This window comes from Apus apus, chromosome 1 (assembly GCF_020740795.1).
Source record: "Apus apus isolate bApuApu2 chromosome 1, bApuApu2.pri.cur, whole genome shotgun sequence".
NCBI lineage: Eukaryota > Metazoa > Chordata > Aves > Apodiformes > Apodidae > Apus > Apus apus.
This window is the reverse complement of record NC_067282.1, coordinates 39084801-39103344: the sequence shown is the minus strand read 5'-3', so window position 1 is coordinate 39103344 and position 18544 is coordinate 39084801. Positions and strand designations below refer to the sequence as shown.

At 39.9% G+C, this 18544-nt stretch overlaps 1 protein-coding gene across 4 annotated transcripts in view; it reads left to right on the top strand.

Moving 5' to 3' along the window:
• Positions 1–7665: 7665 nt before the first annotated feature.
• Positions 7666–18544, top strand: part of PCDH9 (protocadherin 9) — a 720963-nt gene continuing 710084 nt past the window's right edge. For all 4 annotated transcript variants that reach the window (XM_051626354.1, XM_051626344.1, XM_051626369.1 and 1 more), the window contains exons 1-2: positions 7666–8163; positions 9417–12586. In XM_051626354.1, the coding sequence (XP_051482314.1) occupies positions 9551–12586 (3036 nt within the window). In that variant the 5' untranslated portion in view covers positions 7666–8163; positions 9417–9550. The remainder of the gene's footprint in view (positions 8164–9416; positions 12587–18544) is intronic.

Sequence of the window (18544 nt, the reverse complement as noted above, 5' to 3'; positions counted from 1 at the left end):
TAATCAGCAATTTAAGTCAAGCAATAGCTGAATTTAACCTCTGAAATTACTGGTGTTCAGTATATGTAGTTAACTAAATTGTGCAAGTGTTTTGGAGGACTGAAAGTTCAGCTTCATAATGCCTGAAAGTATAAAACCTCCCAATTAAAGAAATAACGTAATCATACCAATTTTGTATTATACCTTCATGAGTCTTCTTCTCATGATCCTAGCATCAATCATGCGCTACATCTGAGCTTTCAGCCCAAGCAAATCCGTAGGTTTCTTTTTCGTTGTTGCACGAATGTACCGTCTTCAGCGACAAAAAGTTACATAGATACATACTCTACAGAAAAAATAATGGCTACATAGGACTCTGAATAAACTTGATTTACTGTTTTCCAAAATGTTGTGTCTTGGAAACAAGTATCCTCTCCTTATTGCAGGCCTGACGTTTGCAAGCACGGATATAAGCTAATCAGCCAGAAGGCCTTCAGTCTATCCAAGCTTGAGAAAGATAAAGCGGAAAGACAGAGATATGAAAGGGAATCTAAGCGCTGATTCCTGTAAAAATATCTGAAAACAGCAACTTTCTGACATATGTCAGAACAAACTTTGCCAGGAAAAAAAACTATGATGCTTCCAAGTGATTCCTAATACTGTGTTTTCTACCTGATTGTAAGGTGTTCTCTCTGGGAGGGAGGATTTTTCTTGCTCGTGCAATCTGATTGTGCGCAAGCCCAGTGCTGGGCAGAGGGAGACCTGTGCCCTGTTAGGTTTTCTGGACCACTGTGGCACTCTGCTGCCTCTGCTAGGACTAAAAAGCAATCTAATCTACCTGTCTAGACAAGGCTTTGCTTTGGTCTGATCCCTCTCTTTGGTGTTGCTTGTCACATCCAGAAATTTGACAAGGAAAGCAATTATTGATCAGTCTGAGGTGTGTTTTGCTGTGATAATTGTCTAAGCATGACTGAGTGATGCCTCTATAGATAGGTGCTCACTTCTTTCCTGAGGCATGTCGTCCTGAGAGCGACAGAAACATTGATAAGGAAGAGGAAAAAATGACTAACTTTGATGGAGTTTGTGTTGAAACATCTGCTGCTTGTCAACATGGGAGGCAAAGGCAGTGATTTATTAGTAGTTAAAAAGGAAAACCAATTAAACTGTCTTACTCTTCCCCTAAACTATTTTCTGACTATGAATGCCCAGTAAGTTCCCATAAAGAGAAAGTACTGAGACATTATGTGTTCATTTTTACTTTGCTTATATTATAACTCAGCACATACATGATAACACATTATTTTAAGACTACGAGTAACTTCTGCCTATTAAGGAACCTGGCTCATAAATCCCAGAATGGAACTATAAAAATCTATGGAGAAGTCAAATTATCGATTTACGGTATTTTAGATATTTTTTATCTTGTCCAGGATCTAAATATTTTTAGGATTCTGAACAGAGTGTAGATAAATACAAAGATATTTGGTGACATTTCCTATTTCCATGATACATGCCAAACACAGACCTGCAATTTCCCCCCATTGTTTTAATGACAGTAATTTCATTCGGATTAATCCTTTCTTTTGGGCTCTACTCTAGATGGGCACTCTGCAGAGTTCTGTCTTCCACATTAAGAGGAGTTTGAGAATTAGCCTCCAGAAAGCCAAAATTACATTGAAGTACTTCTCTAGAACATAGTGACGCACAAAGTTGGGGTACAGCTGTTCGTAGGAGCAAGACACACCTCTTTTTTAGCTCTCAAGCTTTGAAAAACACAAGTTGAGAGTCACAGCCATGCCATGGGCACAGAAAAGGGACATGGTTCAAGAATCTGTGTTCTTCCCTTCAGTGCATATGCATGGTAAATAGATGGGATAATCTGCTCAATGAAAGGGTTCAGCTGTTGTGATATTATTACCATCATATTGCAAAATATACGATCCCAAAAAGATAAAATATCAAAACCTTAGATCCTTTGGTTTAACTGGAATGTTAAGAAAAGCAAAAGTGCTAGTAATAATAAGCAATCATAACAGCACAACACTTTGAAATAGAAATTAGTCATCTGTCTGCCTGCCAATCTGTAATTTAAAGAATGAAGCTATGTCTATGTCAGACAAGTATTTTTTGCCCCAGAGGACATTGAGTTTAATGAAGCTTCACTACCTTAGTAAACCATTTGTAAATGGTGAGGCATGACTGACATCAGAGTAGGACTGAGAAAAAGAAGGTATTTAGGTTCGAATTTGGCTGTAAAGATGTCAATCTCACTAATGCAAGCTAGTGTGAGTATATATATTTATTTAAATTGAGCGGATATATTTTCTGTGAAAGCAAGGAGCAGGCCAGAAGTTGAAAGCAGAAACACAAAGTAAATGCCTGAAGTAGTTCTCATTCCATGCTTTGGGTCTCATTCTGATCCTGTCTACATTGCATTAGCATAACTCCATCAATCAGATTTTCACTACCATTTTGATGGAAATGAAAATGCTTTACCAAAGCTTTCTTCAGACACTGTTTTGCCTAAAAAACCTTTAGACTCCCTTTCTTTTCCTGTCTTTTTCCTTCTCTCATTTTTAAACCATAAAGCATCAGTAAGACATCAGATCTTGGAGTATTTTCACCTTACACAAAAGCACACTGGTTGCAATCTGCTTCTGTATTCTAATTCAGCAGGTACTTTCATCATAACAAGTAACATGAGGGTAGCAAAGAATGAAACAGTATTATTCTTCTCATGCCACATGCAATTACCTCTCTTTAAAGTGGTCCAATAATTGCATTTTAAATGGCACTTATTTATTATTCTCTTTTTGCCATATCCTAATTGATTTTTATTGTTTTATGAAATAGTTACTAAAGCCCTCAGAGGGAGAGAAAAACCCAACACGTACAAGCAAACAGTCCAAGTCTGTATGTTAATCTGTACCTTTAAATAAACAGCAATAATTAGTGGGAGTGTGGCACCTTGCTGCATTGTACAGTGACAGGGATTAAACACCGGCACTGAAAAATGCCAGTTTTCAGCTTGTGCATTTGTAGACCCTTCAGAGCTGAATGAACTGACATTTGCAATCTTTGTCAGTCAAAAAAAAAAAAAGGCAAATTCAGTTAAATTTAGTTCTGCCATTCAAATGGAATAAAGGTCCTCACCCGCCCCTTTTGTGATTTGATTATCCAGGGACCAAGTTTATTTTCCTGAAGAAAGACATAATAAAAGGGGCCAATTCTGCAAGTATTGCCCCATCTCAGCAGCTGAAGCTGCTTAAATTATTCATCATAAACTGACTTTGTTATTGCTGTTTATTTAAGAGTACAGATTAATATATAGTCTGGAATTGTTTGCTAAAGTGTTTTTCCTTTGCTAGAGCTCTCTTAACCAGTCTGAAAACCAATTAAATACATTTTGAAATAATAAAAATGAGCATATTAAATAAATCTAATTTATAATTCAATTACCTGGCTTTTTGAAATGCTGTAGTTGTGTGGTTTACATTACACAAAATATTTTTACTGACTTCTTTTAAACTACTCATATAAATAAAGACTCGAGATTCAATTCTTACACCCAAGACGAGAAGGAAATTCTGAAGCAAACTTCTAAGATCCAAACAATCAATTGTATAAAGTCTAGACAAAAGCAGCATGCTTGTAAGGAGAAACCTAAGGATATGCAGAAAATACAGGTTCCACAAAGTTTTCTGTATGCTGCTCCCACCTTTGTTGCATTGTCTCTTGTCTTCATAGATTCCCTGAAGGCTTTGAGGCTTAGGAAGATAAGCATCACTTTTTGGTACTGGTGTTTCCTGTAAGAACTGGATTTCCTGAGGTCACCCTGGGACTGGACTGTGGCAGAAGCCGGAGTCAGGAACAGAGCAATGCCAGTGCTCGTTTGAGCAGGGCAAATAACTAGGAAAGATCTCAGTACAACTGGCAACTTGGCCTTGAATAATTCCTATTGGAGAAGGGACCAAGGCTGTATTTGCTATTAACTTAAGCAACATTTAAGAAAAAAGGCCTACAGGGATAATATTAAGAATTGTCAAATAGCTAGCTCGTAACCTGCTACTGGAACACACAAATGTTTTTGACACCTTTTTTTGCTATGCTGGACTGAAGGGGACATGCTATGGGTACACCATAGGTCAGGTTTCAGTGTTGCAGTGGGATGGCATGAAGTAAAAGAGCTCGTTCATTAGCATACGAATCAGCTCTCCATACAAAGTGTGAAGAGCTGCAGGAAGGGAAAAGCCATTTTGCTTTAATAATAACAGCCTGTAAGAGGCAATCCCAAGTACAAAATGATCAAGTGACCAGAGCCAGTTCAGTGAAGAATGATAGCATTTTATGCTTAACACTTCAAGATTGAAGTCTTTAGTTAGGTAAGCATAATGTGAATCAGTTTCATGTATAATGTATTGTGTGAGCCTGTAGCCAGTATGATACAATGTAAGCAATTCCATTTAGTGCAATTTGACTATAGCTAGTACAGAATAATTGGAGTCAGTTTCTAGTATGCTAGAATTTGAGTCAAACATGATATGGAAAAGAATTTGATACATAATAATATGGAGGTGAAGATAACAAGCAATCATGTGGATGAATAGTTAATATTCTATAATACAAAAGTAATGTTAATAGGTTATGATGTGATTAGGAGTCCAGTGTTCTTATATGCAGACAAAAGCCTAATAGATCACAGTAAAGAAATAAGACTATTAAAGAACAGTATAAATAATAGTATATAGCTACATTTGAGGAGAACATAACATCAAACACTGTAGTTTTCTTAAATAAAAATGTGAGCAAATAAACATTTACTGGAGGATAAAACATGGCTACTTAAGTGAAATGTTTCAGAGCAGTTCCTCTTATTTCAGAGGCAGTGTAACACTGTACTGGGCGATTCCAACACCTGCTCAGGAACTTAGTCCTTTCTGTTAATTCTAGTATTAATACTAGAAACAGTTCTAGCCCCTTTGGGTCTCAATTTTACAATCCTGTTGTGCAAACACTACAATCTGAAGACCTGCCTCTTCCGTGGGTTTAATAATGTATGGTTAAGAACTACAGCATTTTAAAGCAAGCACATAAACATTAACATGACAGAAATGCATGTAAACATCTTTGGCTTTCTAAAATAGCTTCAGAAAACAGAGGAAAAAAAATCCTGTTATTGTGACTTGTGACTGCCTTGGTTTTAAATCCAATAGGCACTAGTTCATTGAAATTTTTACTGTTTTTTCTCTTCCTAACTTTTCATGAGGTTAACCCTGTGTACATGAGAACACTTAAGAGCATGTGCTAATCAGTTCTGACTACAAGTTACAAGTCATCCCTGAGCAAACAGAAAACTGTTCAGCTTAGCAATAAAAGTTAAATAATTATTACCAGGCTATGTGATGTGACTACAATGTGACATTGAAATGACTGCGATGTGATTAGAGTAAGAATGTTGTATGTCTGTGATGTTACTAGAATGAGGCTATAAAACGTCTGTGATGCCATACTGCTGTGATATGACTAGTGTCAGGAAAAATGTGTGCATTATTAACGCATATATAAACACACCATATTTCAGAAGCAGACTGCATTACACAGAATGCTAGTAGTTCTAATTATCTTCTTTATTAATGGTTCTGCTTTGTATTTTAAAAGACGAAAGAACTGCATACTTAATTCATTCACAGAAATCTTTTTCTAAGTGGTTTGGCAGTAAGGTTCCTCCCTCTTGTCACTTGCTCGACTTTCAATGCTGGGGCTCTTGCCATCCTTCCTGTATTACATAATGAACATTTTTCTTAACTATTATTAGATTCAGTTCCGTTTGCAACCATTACTTGATGTCATCAAAACCAGGATCAATTTTTTCGGTGTGTGTGTCTGTAACAGGAGTCTTTTTGGACACAAATACAAAGCACAGCAAAATGAAGTGTTTAATCTTCACACATCATGGGGATTACAGGATGTGCAATGTTCACATACGATGCCTGCATCCCTATGACTGGCAAGGTTATGCATGTCTATCAGTATGTACCATGCAAATCCAAGCCATGCAGATTACTGACCTCTGACAGGTACAAGCAGCTTCCACCATTAGTTAATGGGGGCTTGCATGTGCCCACACATACAGTAGTCTGAAGGTAGGACACTGCATCTGAAAATGTAAAATCTTCAGAGTAGGGACTCAGATTAGCTAGTCAATGCTACCAACTGGAAATGTGTAAATTATCTAGATACAGTACTGTGTACAGAATAAAGTAAAATGCTGATGTTATCTTTGGTTTTTTGCTATGCTTTTCTATTTGAAAGGCTTAAACAGAAACAGTAGTGAGCAGGGCCATGTACCCGGGCATACTAAATTTGGTAGGTACTGTGTCATCCAGCTTGCAAGTTCAAGCTGAGAAAAGCTAGCAATAAAAGCACAGTCAAATGAAGGTTCATTCATGCTTCAGAAAATGTTGAAAAAGGCACTACATATAATGCACTATATATAATGCACTATAATCATCTTCTTGCCACACTTTCGAGGTCACTCCTGTCATAATACATTGGCATTTTATTACTTCGTCTTCCAGGCATGTGATGCTTCTTTGTGGCCAGCTGGATAATTTACCTGTGTCATTTATGGGGAAGAAGAATTATCACTTTTATTATTTATCAAACCACGGAAAGGAATGTTTTCCAGTTCAGTGTTTAAACGGACAAAACCCAAACCAGCAGAGCAGCATTCTCCTTCCTTCTGCGAGGATCTCGGCCGACCCTTCCTTCGAGAAGGGGAAGAAAGGTGTGCTGGCGCAAACGGGGGCCGAGACAGAGCTGGAGTCAGAACAACGTGAATTATAGATGAAAAGCCATGTATTAAATATAAAGTCGAACCGCGCGGAGGAGGGCCGGTGCAGCCCGTTTCCTCGGGCGCGGCGCCGGTCGGCGGCCCCGCAGCCGGCCGCGGAGACTGCGCGGCCAACAGCGCTCTGCGCCGGACCCGCGACCGCGCCGCGGGCGGCAGCGCTCCCCGCTCCCCCGCGCAAGGCGGACCGACCGCGCTCTAAGACACTCCCCTCATCCGAAAAAAAATTCCCAAGAAAACACCAACCCAAACCCACATCAGATTCTGATTCTGCCAGGTTACTCCGCGGCTATTCGCAAGCGCCAATGAACCTTCCTGCCCGCGCCGGGGCGGCTTCGACCCCCGCTGCGCTCCCCTCCCCCAAGACCCGAGACGCTGCATCCCCAGCCGCGGAGCTCCCGCCCGCCCGCCCGCCGGGTCACCGAGGCCACCGCACAGCTCCCGCCTCCTCCCCGCCCCCTCCCGTCGCCGCGCACCCCGAAGACACCTTCCGCGCGTCGCGGAGCCGCTGCGCCCCCCGGCCGCCCCCGCCGCCCGGCCGGCCCGGGGAGCGACGTGCCCAGCTGCCAATGCCAGGGCCGCGCTCCGCCATCCACCGCCCCCTCCAGCGCGGGCCAATGCGGTGAGGCGGGAGGGGTGGCTTAGCGCCTCTCACACCCTCCCTCTGGGCTTATTGAGAGTTATATCAAGAATTTCAGTTCAGAGAGAAAGAGAAGGAGAGAGCTGGTGCGAGGGAGAGACTCGGCTGGGGGGGGGGGGGAGGGAGGAGGGAAAGCGCCGTCGCTTCCTCCCGTCACTAAAGCAATAACCTATTAGGATTTTTTTTAAATTTTTTTTATATTTTTTTTTTATTTTTTTTGGTGTGTGTATGTATGGGCAACTATCACCCCAGAGATAAAGAGGGAGAGAGAAGCATCGCCAGACCAACTCTTGTCATTTCCAGTAAGAAGTTGCAGACTTCATGTAGCTGTCTCTGCTCTGCTGAGAGAGGGATGAAAATTGTGTGCAGTGCGGAGTGGAAAATACCCCCGCTTTAAAGAAGCGCACCGGATTTTTTGCTTGCTGTTTGTTTGGGTTGTTGCGTGCACGTTAAACACCCGAAGGATCGCCGCTCAATAGAAATGAAACGTGGAGAGGATGACTAAAGACAGAACTGTGAATTTGTTCCCTGGAGTTGCTAATTTGCCACCCCGAAGCAACACATACCTCAAGGAGGAAGCGTTTGGCTGCTGCTGCTTTCTCCAAAACTGGTGGTTTACCAGATGCATTGTGCTGTATCTGCTGGAACAGATCATTGCTTAGCTGCAGCAGATCGTCAAAGGTAGACAACCAACGTAAGTGCAAAGTTACCCATACACTGTGATGCATTTCATTTGAAAAAAAAAAAAGGGGGGGGGGGAGTGGGGGCAAAGGAAAAAAAAAAGCCAACACGCGGTATATTTATCCAGGGAAAGAATCAGTGTTTCGGATTCAGTTGATGTTGGTGGCAAAGGCTCACCTATTCGCTGTCTCTGCATCCCTACCTGCATCACTCTGCTGGAAGTAATCACGGGCATCAGCTACCGTGCAGCTTAATGCAGATAAGATTAGTGCTCAGGGACTGCCCGGTGCCGCCAAACCGTAGGTGCTGGCAGCCTTGCACCCGGATAATTCGCGGTTAGCAGAGCATGCAAACAGAAGTCTGTCTGTCGCTTTTTTTTTTTTTCTTTTTTTTTTTCCACCTGCATTATTAGTCTGCAGTATTTATGTGTGGCAGCTGCTAATAACATCCTGAAGGGAGATCAGTGTCAATCTGGAAAGGCTGAAGCTTTTTTTCCTCCTGCAGACGTTAGAAAATATATATCCACCCCCCCAACCTCCCATCTGTAAACATGTTGGCTGCTCCTAAGTTGCATTTGGAATTTCCAGCCTCCTGATTTAGACGGTGTTTAAAAACAGACAAAGTTTAAGGTTATTAAACAGAAGGAGAAGTATCCAACATCTGGAGAGGAAACATTGAGCTGAGAGTGTAAGAAACTGTAAGTCCTGTTATTGTGTCATCAGTTATCAGGGATGTGAAGTAGCCAGTGACGACTGCTGCAGCAGCAGCATGTCCGGGTGGTTATTTCCCAGTACGATATGGATAGAGGGGGATGCAAGGCACAAGGAGCAGAGAAAAATGTGGTTAGCAAGAGCTAAAAAATATGTATGTAAGCAAACAACAAATTACATTTGGCAGCTGACATAACAATTTAAATCCAGAAGTAGTGTGGGAAGATTTTTTTACTTGCACCAAATGACTTGGTGGAGGAGGGTAGAGGGGGAATGCATGTTAAGGATTACACGGTGTACCAAAGAATTATTCGGAAAGTATGTGTTGGAACAGTAGCTACTCCTAATCCTTCAAGTAGTTATTTTCATTCTCACTCTATGCAAATGCAGGCAACGGGATATTGGTGCATTTGTCTGGAGGGACTGCTTGTAAAACGGAGCAGTAGGAAAATGTACTGATGCAAGTGTGCATTGCAAAAACAAGTAGTAGTTGGAGATTGTGGATTTGTCATGTCTAAAAAGACAATAATGCTGTTCTGTGTGGTTGTGTTGACAGTGCTGTCTCCAAATAAGAAATGAGATGTAATGCATCCTGCAGTCCATGCATGCCTCCTCTTGCAAATCGCGCATCATTCCTCTCTGGAATCCTTTGAGTCCTAAAATCTGGGAAAAGAGAATAAAAACATTATCATGGACCTGAGGGATTTTTACCTGCTGGCCGCTTTGATTGCCTGTTTAAGGTTGGATTCTGCTATAGCTCAAGAACTTATTTACACTATTAGAGAGGAGCTGCCTGAAAACGTACCCATAGGGAACATACCAAAGGACCTGAACATTTCTCACATCAATGCTGCCACAGGGACCAGTGCCAGCCTTGTCTACAGACTGGTGTCTAAAGCAGGGGATGCCCCTCTGGTCAAAGTGTCCAGTAACACTGGTGAAATCTTTACGACATCTAACAGAATAGACAGAGAAAAACTCTGTGCTGGAGCTTCCTATGCAGAAGAAAACGAGTGTTTCTTTGAACTTGAAGTGGTGATTCTCCCCAATGACTTTTTTAGGCTGATCAAAATAAAAATAATTGTGAAGGATACTAATGACAATGCACCTATGTTTCCATCCCCTGTCATCAATATCTCCATCCCAGAAAACACTCTGATCAACAGTCGCTTTCCAATCCCATCAGCCACAGATCCTGACACAGGTTTCAATGGTGTGCAGCACTACGAGTTGTTAAACGGGCAGAGTGTCTTTGGACTGGATATTGTAGAAACTCCAGAAGGAGAGAAATGGCCTCAACTGATTGTGCAGCAGAACTTGGACAGAGAGCAAAAGGACACCTACGTGATGAAAATCAAAGTGGAGGATGGAGGTACTCCCCAGAAATCCAGCACAGCCATCCTGCAAGTCACAGTAAGTGATGTCAATGATAACAGGCCAGTGTTTAAAGAGAGTCAAGTAGAGGTTCATATACCAGAGAATGCCCCTGTAGGCACTTCTGTAATTCAGCTTCATGCTACAGATGCAGATATAGGAAGCAATGCAGAAATCAGATATATTTTTGGTGCCCAAGTCGCCCCTGCAACCAAAAGATTTTTTGCTTTAAACAACACCACAGGGCTGATTACAGTTCAAAGGTCCTTAGATCGAGAAGAGACTGCTATTCACAAAGTGACAGTGCTGGCTAGCGATGGTAGCTCTACACCGGCACGGGCAACTGTTACCATCAATGTCACTGATGTAAATGATAATCCTCCTAACATAGACCTCAGGTACATAATAAGTCCCATCAATGGCACAGTGTACTTATCTGAGAAAGATCCCATCAATACAAAGATTGCCCTAATTACAGTTTCAGATAAGGACACTGATGTGAATGGCAAAGTGATCTGTTTCATTGAGAGAGAGGTCCCCTTCCACTTGAAGGCGGTTTATGACAACCAGTATTTGTTAGAGACCTCTTCCTTGTTGGACTATGAGGGCACCAAAGAATTCACCTTTAAAATTGTTGCTTCTGATTCTGGCAAGCCCAGTTTGAACCAGACTGCCCTGGTAAGAGTTAAACTGGAGGATGAAAACGACAACCCTCCGATTTTCAGCCAGCCTGTAATTGAGCTGTCAGTTTCTGAAAACAACCGTCGTGGTCTATACTTAACAACTATTAGTGCCACAGATGAAGACAGTGGGAAAAATGCAGACATTGTTTATCAGCTTGGCCCTAATGCCTCCTTTTTTGATCTGGATCGAAAGACAGGAGTTTTGACAGCCTCCAGAGTTTTTGACAGAGAAGAGCAGGAACGTTTCATTTTCACTGTTACAGCCCGAGACAATGGCACCCCTCCTTTGCAGAGTCAAGCAGCTGTAATTGTTACTGTGTTGGACGAAAATGACAACAGTCCCAAATTTACTCACAATCACTTCCAGTTTTTTGTATCAGAGAACTTACCAAAGTATAGCACAGTGGGTGTGATCACAGTGACCGATGCAGATGCTGGGGAAAACAAAGCGGTGACCCTTTCCATCCTGAATGACAATGAAAACTTTGTGCTGGATCCCTACTCTGGAGTTATAAAGTCCAATGTTTCTTTTGATAGAGAACAGCAGAGCTCCTACACCTTTGATGTTAAGGCAGTGGATGGAGGGCAACCTCCTCGCTCTTCCACAGCGAAAGTAACCATAAATGTCATGGATGTTAATGATAACAGCCCTGTTGTCATCTACCCACCTTCTAATACTTCTTTTAAGTTAGTGCCACTCTCAGCAATTCCAGGATCGGTGGTAGCCGAAGTCTTTGCTGTGGATATAGACACGGGAATGAATGCTGAGCTTAAGTACACAATTGTAAGTGGAAATAACAAGGGTTTGTTTCGAATTGATCCAGTGACAGGTAATATCACTCTGGAAGAAAAACCAACTCCTAATGACGTGGGGCTGCATCGCTTAGTTGTCAACATAAGTGATTTGGGTTATCCCAAATCCCTGCATACTCTTGTGCTTGTCTTTTTATATGTAAATGATACCGCTGGAAATGCCTCTTATATTTATGACTTGATACGCAGGACTATGGAAACACCTTTGGATCGGAACATAGGGGACAGTAGCCAACCCTACCAAAATGAAGACTATCTCACAATTATGATTGCCATTGTGGCAGGTGCGATGGTTGTCATAGTGGTGATATTTGTCACAGTTCTCGTTCGCTGTCGACATGCATCCAGATTCAAAGCTGCCCAGAGGAGCAAGCAAGGTGCTGAGTGGATGTCTCCCAATCAGGAGAACAAGCAAAACAAGAAAAAGAAAAGGAAGAAGAGGAAATCTCCGAAGAGCTCTCTTTTGAACTTTGTGACCATTGAGGAGTCCAAACCTGACGATGCGGTTCATGAACCTATCAACGGGACAATAAGCCTTCCAGCGGAGCTGGAGGAGCAAAGTATAGGAAGATTTGATTGGGGCACAGCACCACCAACGACATTTAAGCCTAACAGTCCTGATCTTGCTAAGCATTACAAATCTGCCTCTCCGCAGTCTGCTTTTCATCTCAAACCTGACACTCCAGTCTCAGTGAAAAAGCACCATGTGATTCAGGAACTCCCCTTGGACAACACCTTTGTTGGTGGCTGTGACACCCTTTCCAAACGCTCTTCCACTAGTTCAGATCACTTCAGTGCCTCAGAGTGCAGTTCCCAAGGAGGCTTCAAGACAAAGGGCCCCTTACACACCAGACAGGTAAACGAGCACTTTTACTGGTCTATAAGTACTGCATACAAGTGCCCGATCAACCAGTATTAAAAGTGCCACTATGTTGTGGGTTGTTTTTTTTAATTTCAGTTTGATTGAATTTAGTTACATTACGGGGGGAACAAAAAAACCCAACAAAAAAAAAAAAACCCTAAAAAAAACCCAAAGAAACCAACCCCAAAACACAAAAAGCCGCAAAAAAAAAACACAACAAAAAATTGACCCCTTTCTCAGTTATCTGGGTCTTAACCATGTATTTGTGAAATGCCTCTGACACTTTGGGTTTTGAAGAATATTGTTACAGTACTGTTATACATCTGTGCATGTACACATACATGTGCATAAACAAAACTGGAAAAAAAAAACTTTTTTTTTTCTCCCCAATATTTGACTGTACAAATATGAAAGTTATTGAAAAACTGTTTCCTTACATGCCAAATTCCAGTTAGAAAATTTGACTCTTTTCAAGATTTAAGGGGTATGTACATAAAGTTTCAAATTTCAATGTGCGTTGGCTTGAGTTTCTTTTATAGTTCAAGATGATTTGGAACCTTGTTAAGGAGTGTTATGAAAGGGGTTATTTTTTTTCCTCTAACACAGCTGAATTTCCCAGCTACTTCATGTGTGAAGCACGTGGTTTGTTGGTAGGATGCAACTAAGCCATACGGAAGTCTTCCTGTTCTGAGTTCAGAATGATTTTGTTGTAATAGATTAAAGTTGGTATTGCATAGACAGTTTGTTGCATATCTTAAAAAATGGCCAAAGCATACTTTTGAAAGGAATGCGTTCTCTGAATACATCTGAATTAAGCAGGAAAAAAGTCAGCCCAGTGTAAATATTTTCTCATCTTAGTAATGCATAAGTGATCTGTCATAACTCATTTTAAGCTGTGAAATACGCCATATGAAGAGGGATTAGGAGGCTGAGAAACTCATATCTCAACCAAATCCAGCATTAGTTTTTCTTAGTTCTAGTAATTCCTTGCTAATAAAGATTTAAATGCAGCGTTGTCTAATTTATGTTACCGGCTCCTGTCCTTTGCCACAGAACCAGCGTGTCGTGTGGCCTGTAGATGGCAGTGAGGTACCATGTCCCTTTCTCTGGCCCGCTGCCAGCCCTGCAGTAGCTTGGAGAAGCGGGGAGGTGAGGGGGGGCGGGGGGGAGGGAGGGAAGGATCGAGCTGATGTTACAGCCAAAGAACCTTTTACTTAATACTAGTTGTACCGGAGTGGTCAGTAGCTAAGTTTGTGTGTTTGCAAGGCAGCTTTCAAGGTGCTTCCCTTTCGCTACACCGACTTTGCAGGTGTTAGGAGTCGTGTTCATGTTCCAGCTGGTGCTGAACCCTCCAAGTGATGATGGTTTGTCTGATTTTATTAGGGATATGAATCTTAGAGAATCAAGTGAGACACATTCAAGCTTGTCTTTGCAGAAAGATTTTGACAGTAGTCAAGTTTAGGATAAAATCATCCTCATGCTATTGCATTAGTCTGATCTGAGATGAATGTGATGTTCCCAGAACTGTGTCTTGACTTTGGGTATCTGTAAGGTGTCACACTAACAAGATGCTAAGAATAAAACAAGCGCTTCTGAGGCAGTTCTGCTAAAGTAACTGCTCTAAACCGACTCTTACTTGCAACAAGACAGTGAAAACATTGCAGACAAAATATTTTCACAAAACCTTCACCTTTCTAAGGACTTTAAATAAAAGTACGCTCCTGGAACCATCTTCAGGTTTTTGCACAGCACCATATACACACTGTCAGCATAGGTTAAAAAAAAATAAATTAAAAAAAACCCAGCAAATTTATAGAAGAGCTATGCATGATCTGTGGTTACTCAGCTGAAGTTTTCTCCTTAGGTTTAGTTACAAAATGTAACAGACCCAACCCACATATTCCCTTTCTGTTCAGAAATGTTGTTAATTTAGCTTAAATCAGTTTCCCAGACTCTATTGGGAAACTCAAACTTAACCCCCTACAGCATCTTGAGGCAGTTAAGACCCCAAAAATATGTACCTGACAGAATGTATAAGCTCTGTACAGTGAAATTGAGTATGAGAGGGGAAAACCCAAAACAACAAACAACAAACTGCAGGCAGTATTTTCAGAGATAACCTTAAATATACTGGTTTCAGTTTGATAATAATATGAGTCATTGTTCCTATTTATGTACCTGATTCAAATTCCACTCAAGTTTTTGCTAAATCCTTTTTAAAGTCAACAGATACTCTTATGATTTGGATTGCTCCCTGCATAAATTGTAATGTTATATGTAAATGAAAATATAACTCTTTCTTAAGTAGATAGTTGTTGAAATTGAGCTTGTGTTGTTGGGGTTTTTTTCTGTGGGGAAAGAGGAAATAGTGTATTTTTTTTCCCCAATGATGAGTATTACAGAATAAAACCTATTTAGGCCCCTTGGCACTTTTGGCTGGAGGAGTATAGCCAGCAATGGTTGTAATCACTAGCAGCTTTCCTGTTATTCTGTCATTCCTGAAATCAGGATGCATTTTAGCTAATATTCACTTGCACAGAAGTCAAATACACTTTCAGAGGTTTTTGTTTTGTTTTGTTTTTTAAGATTTGTGATAGAGGATGGCCTTTCCAGGAAAGTATTCAGACTTAAAAATCTTTCTGAATAGTAGTGCCTGCTAATGCCACAGTACCCGAAAAATATATTTAAAATTTTTTTTAGGAAGAGATACTTAGTTCTTTGTCACTGTACTGTCTTCTTGAGTTGTAACATAATTAAGTTCTCTGTATCTATCATTAGAAGTTATATTAAGTTACCTATATAATCAGCAAGTTTTCTTTATGTGGCTTGCAAAGGGTGCAGGAATTGTTGTGGAGGATGTTAAAACAGGGAAAGAAGAAATGTGAAATTAATATATATCCAAGAAATACTACTACCCTCGATGTTTACTTACAGTTTCTTTCAATCCAGGGTAAATACACACACAATGTGTCTTGAACATACAGTATTATTAATAGAAATCTGAGACTGAAGTCCACACTTGGACTTCATTCAAGCAAAATCCTGTTACTTTTAATGAGAGCTTGGCCTAGAAATCTGTTAGAACTGGGTCCTAAGTCAGAAATCTTTTAGAATGCAAAAATAGATTGTTCAATACACATTTCTTTGTATTTTTTTGCTGGGAAACTTCTGTGCAATCATCAATAAATTTAGTGAAATTCTGTGGTTAAGTCTTTGCATGTCACTTTGAAATGCATAAGCTGATGTTTCAGAAGTACCCAGTATAAAAACCAAAGCCTTCTTCAAGTGCCTATCTTGCAGTAAACCTGGTGGATGCTCTGAAAAGAGCATTTTTGAATACTTGAACTTGGGATTGTTCTAAATGCTAGTTCACATAATTAGGAGTATGAAAAGGATGTTGCACACCACCAGCTTCTATAGCTAAGCTTCCAAAATCAGTGTTATGACTCATAAAGAATACTGAAATCTATGCAGGCTTCTCAATCAGTGTTCTTTTCAGTATTTGATTGAACTTCAAAATGCACTTCAAATTAGTAAGTCACTACACTAAACAGCTACATAGAAATACAGTAGAAGACAACATGTTGTATTCTTCTATGTGAAAGACCTCTTATAAAAAGCAAATAAACAGACAAAAACCTCCTACTCAGTGTCATTAGATTAACAATAGATGAAATAATAAAAGAAATTAGGGCAAATTTACTGTGCTTATCCCAGTTTTAATTATAACAACTTAATTTAATCAGATTTGAAGTACATCAGTGACAAATAACACAGGTTTAAAAATATGTATCAGTATGAGTTATGAGGAAAACCTTCAGTCTTCATTCCTAATCAAATAGCATTTAGGCATGTGCTTAACTTTCGTTTAAAGTGGTGGGAATGAAGCAGATACTAAAAGTCCAAATTACTTAAAATGTTGTCCTCAAGAAAGGCAGCCATAAGCACACTCTAAGCACTTTTCTGAATCCAGATGGTAATTTATAAATTTTTGAGATGTGCATGGTTCTAGTAAATATGTACTAACTCCATCCTTTTATTTCTGTGCTCTGATGGCAGAAATCAAGGATTTGGGGCTTGACTGACCCATAACATTTATTCCATAGTAAGCTATATTGTTAGTCATATAGTCAGAGGCTTCATGAAGCTTGCTTTACTTCTTTTTCAGTCAGTGGACTTTTTGCCTGATCGAGGAGTGAGTAGCCAGGCTCCTGGTGATCGATGCACATCAGTTAAGCTTTCTGTAGCAAAAGTAATTGATGTTACCTTACTCTGAAGTGTTTAAATTTGTAACTTTAGGGTTTATATAAGAGAAGAGAAAAGCTGAAAACATTAATGACTCATAATTTGAAATGCTGAGAGTGGTAGTTTCAAGGTGCATAAATTGATGGAAATCTGCATTAAAACAGCAGTGCAGAATCTATGTCACCTGCAAATATTAAAATTCTGTAACCACAGCATTCTGTGATTCTGTGTGTGTATTATTTTTATTGGCCTTGTTTTACCGCTTAGTTTAAAAAACTACAGTTGTTTCTTTATTCTGCTTAACTTTTTTTATGTGTTAGCATGGATATTACTCTTGGGTGAGGACTAGTCACTTGGAAAAATGTCTGCATGTAAAAATTCACATGTTTTTTAGTTCTGTATATTTATATACCTATACTTATACTAAAATATTAGAAATTGTGGAAATGTACAGTGTATTTTTTCTCTCCTTGTATAACTGAAAAATAGGTTAACGGATTTTGCTCAACTGTCTAAAGAAATTCATCTTTGAGCTGAGACCAAGCATGGAAAATTTCAGCTGAAAGAAGAATTTTTCAGAAAGTTAAGAGCATGTGAAAACTGGGTGTTATAATGGAAATCTGAACATAACCCTAAGCTATAATACCACTTTTAGTAGTGACAGTAGAAATGCTGAACTAGAGTAGGGAACATTATGTGTGTACAGATACAGACAGTAAAAGCTTAGGAAGCTTCATTTCTCTTTAAACATTTCCCATGCAAAAGATTTTTATCAGAATCATGGAAGTCTCATCTGTCCTGAATGTGCAAAGCCAAAGTTTCACAAATGCTAATAAATGTATGCCATATGTGGAAGTGACAACTGAATCCTGAGTGTTTAATGCTATTGGAATTTTGTGATAATGTTCTTTTGTATATAGGAACAAGGGAGGATCTTTTTAGTTTCTATTTAAAATTTTCATTTCCAAAGAATCTATTCTTCTAGCACGGCAAAACCATATCAGCCACACTTTATTGACAGCAATTTTATTGCAGCTAGAGGCTTACAGTAAGCTGTTTATTGCTGTTCCCTTACTCAGTTGACAGCAATTGGGGAATTAATTTTCTTGCCCCTGATGTGCTTTCTTGGGTATAAACAACAGATGTTAAAGATAGGAAAACTGTGACCCATTTATATTGAGCAACTATTTACAGACACATTCTACCTGTTTGAAGTGCAGGTCTTCAGTAACATTGCTTCATCATTTCTAGGATTCTTAGTTTTTCAGCAGATCTACTAATCTGTACATAGTCGGTATAGTGGTAGATACATAACACCTATTGGACCAATCCTCATCCAGGCAAATTCAATTCAATAATAGCCAAGTTCAAATTTCATTTATTTTGGGAGATGCCGTGTCTTACTATAGCATTTGATTGCGCTGAACATACAGAATATAACTGATAAAATGGGCCCACCATGTTCTCAAAGATCTAACAGGAATTACAGATGTTACCTGAATTTTTGGTATCACTTCTCCCACAAAATACCATGGTGGTCTATAAAATCTGTACTTAGAAGTTTCCTCAATTGCTACTCAAGTATAGCCAGTTCACATGCATTCTGTAATGTTGGTGTCTTTGCTGAAAGAAAAACATTTTACTTTCTCCTTCTTTTACTACTACTTTGATATTCCAGCCTATGGTGGAATGTATATAAAATGTTTT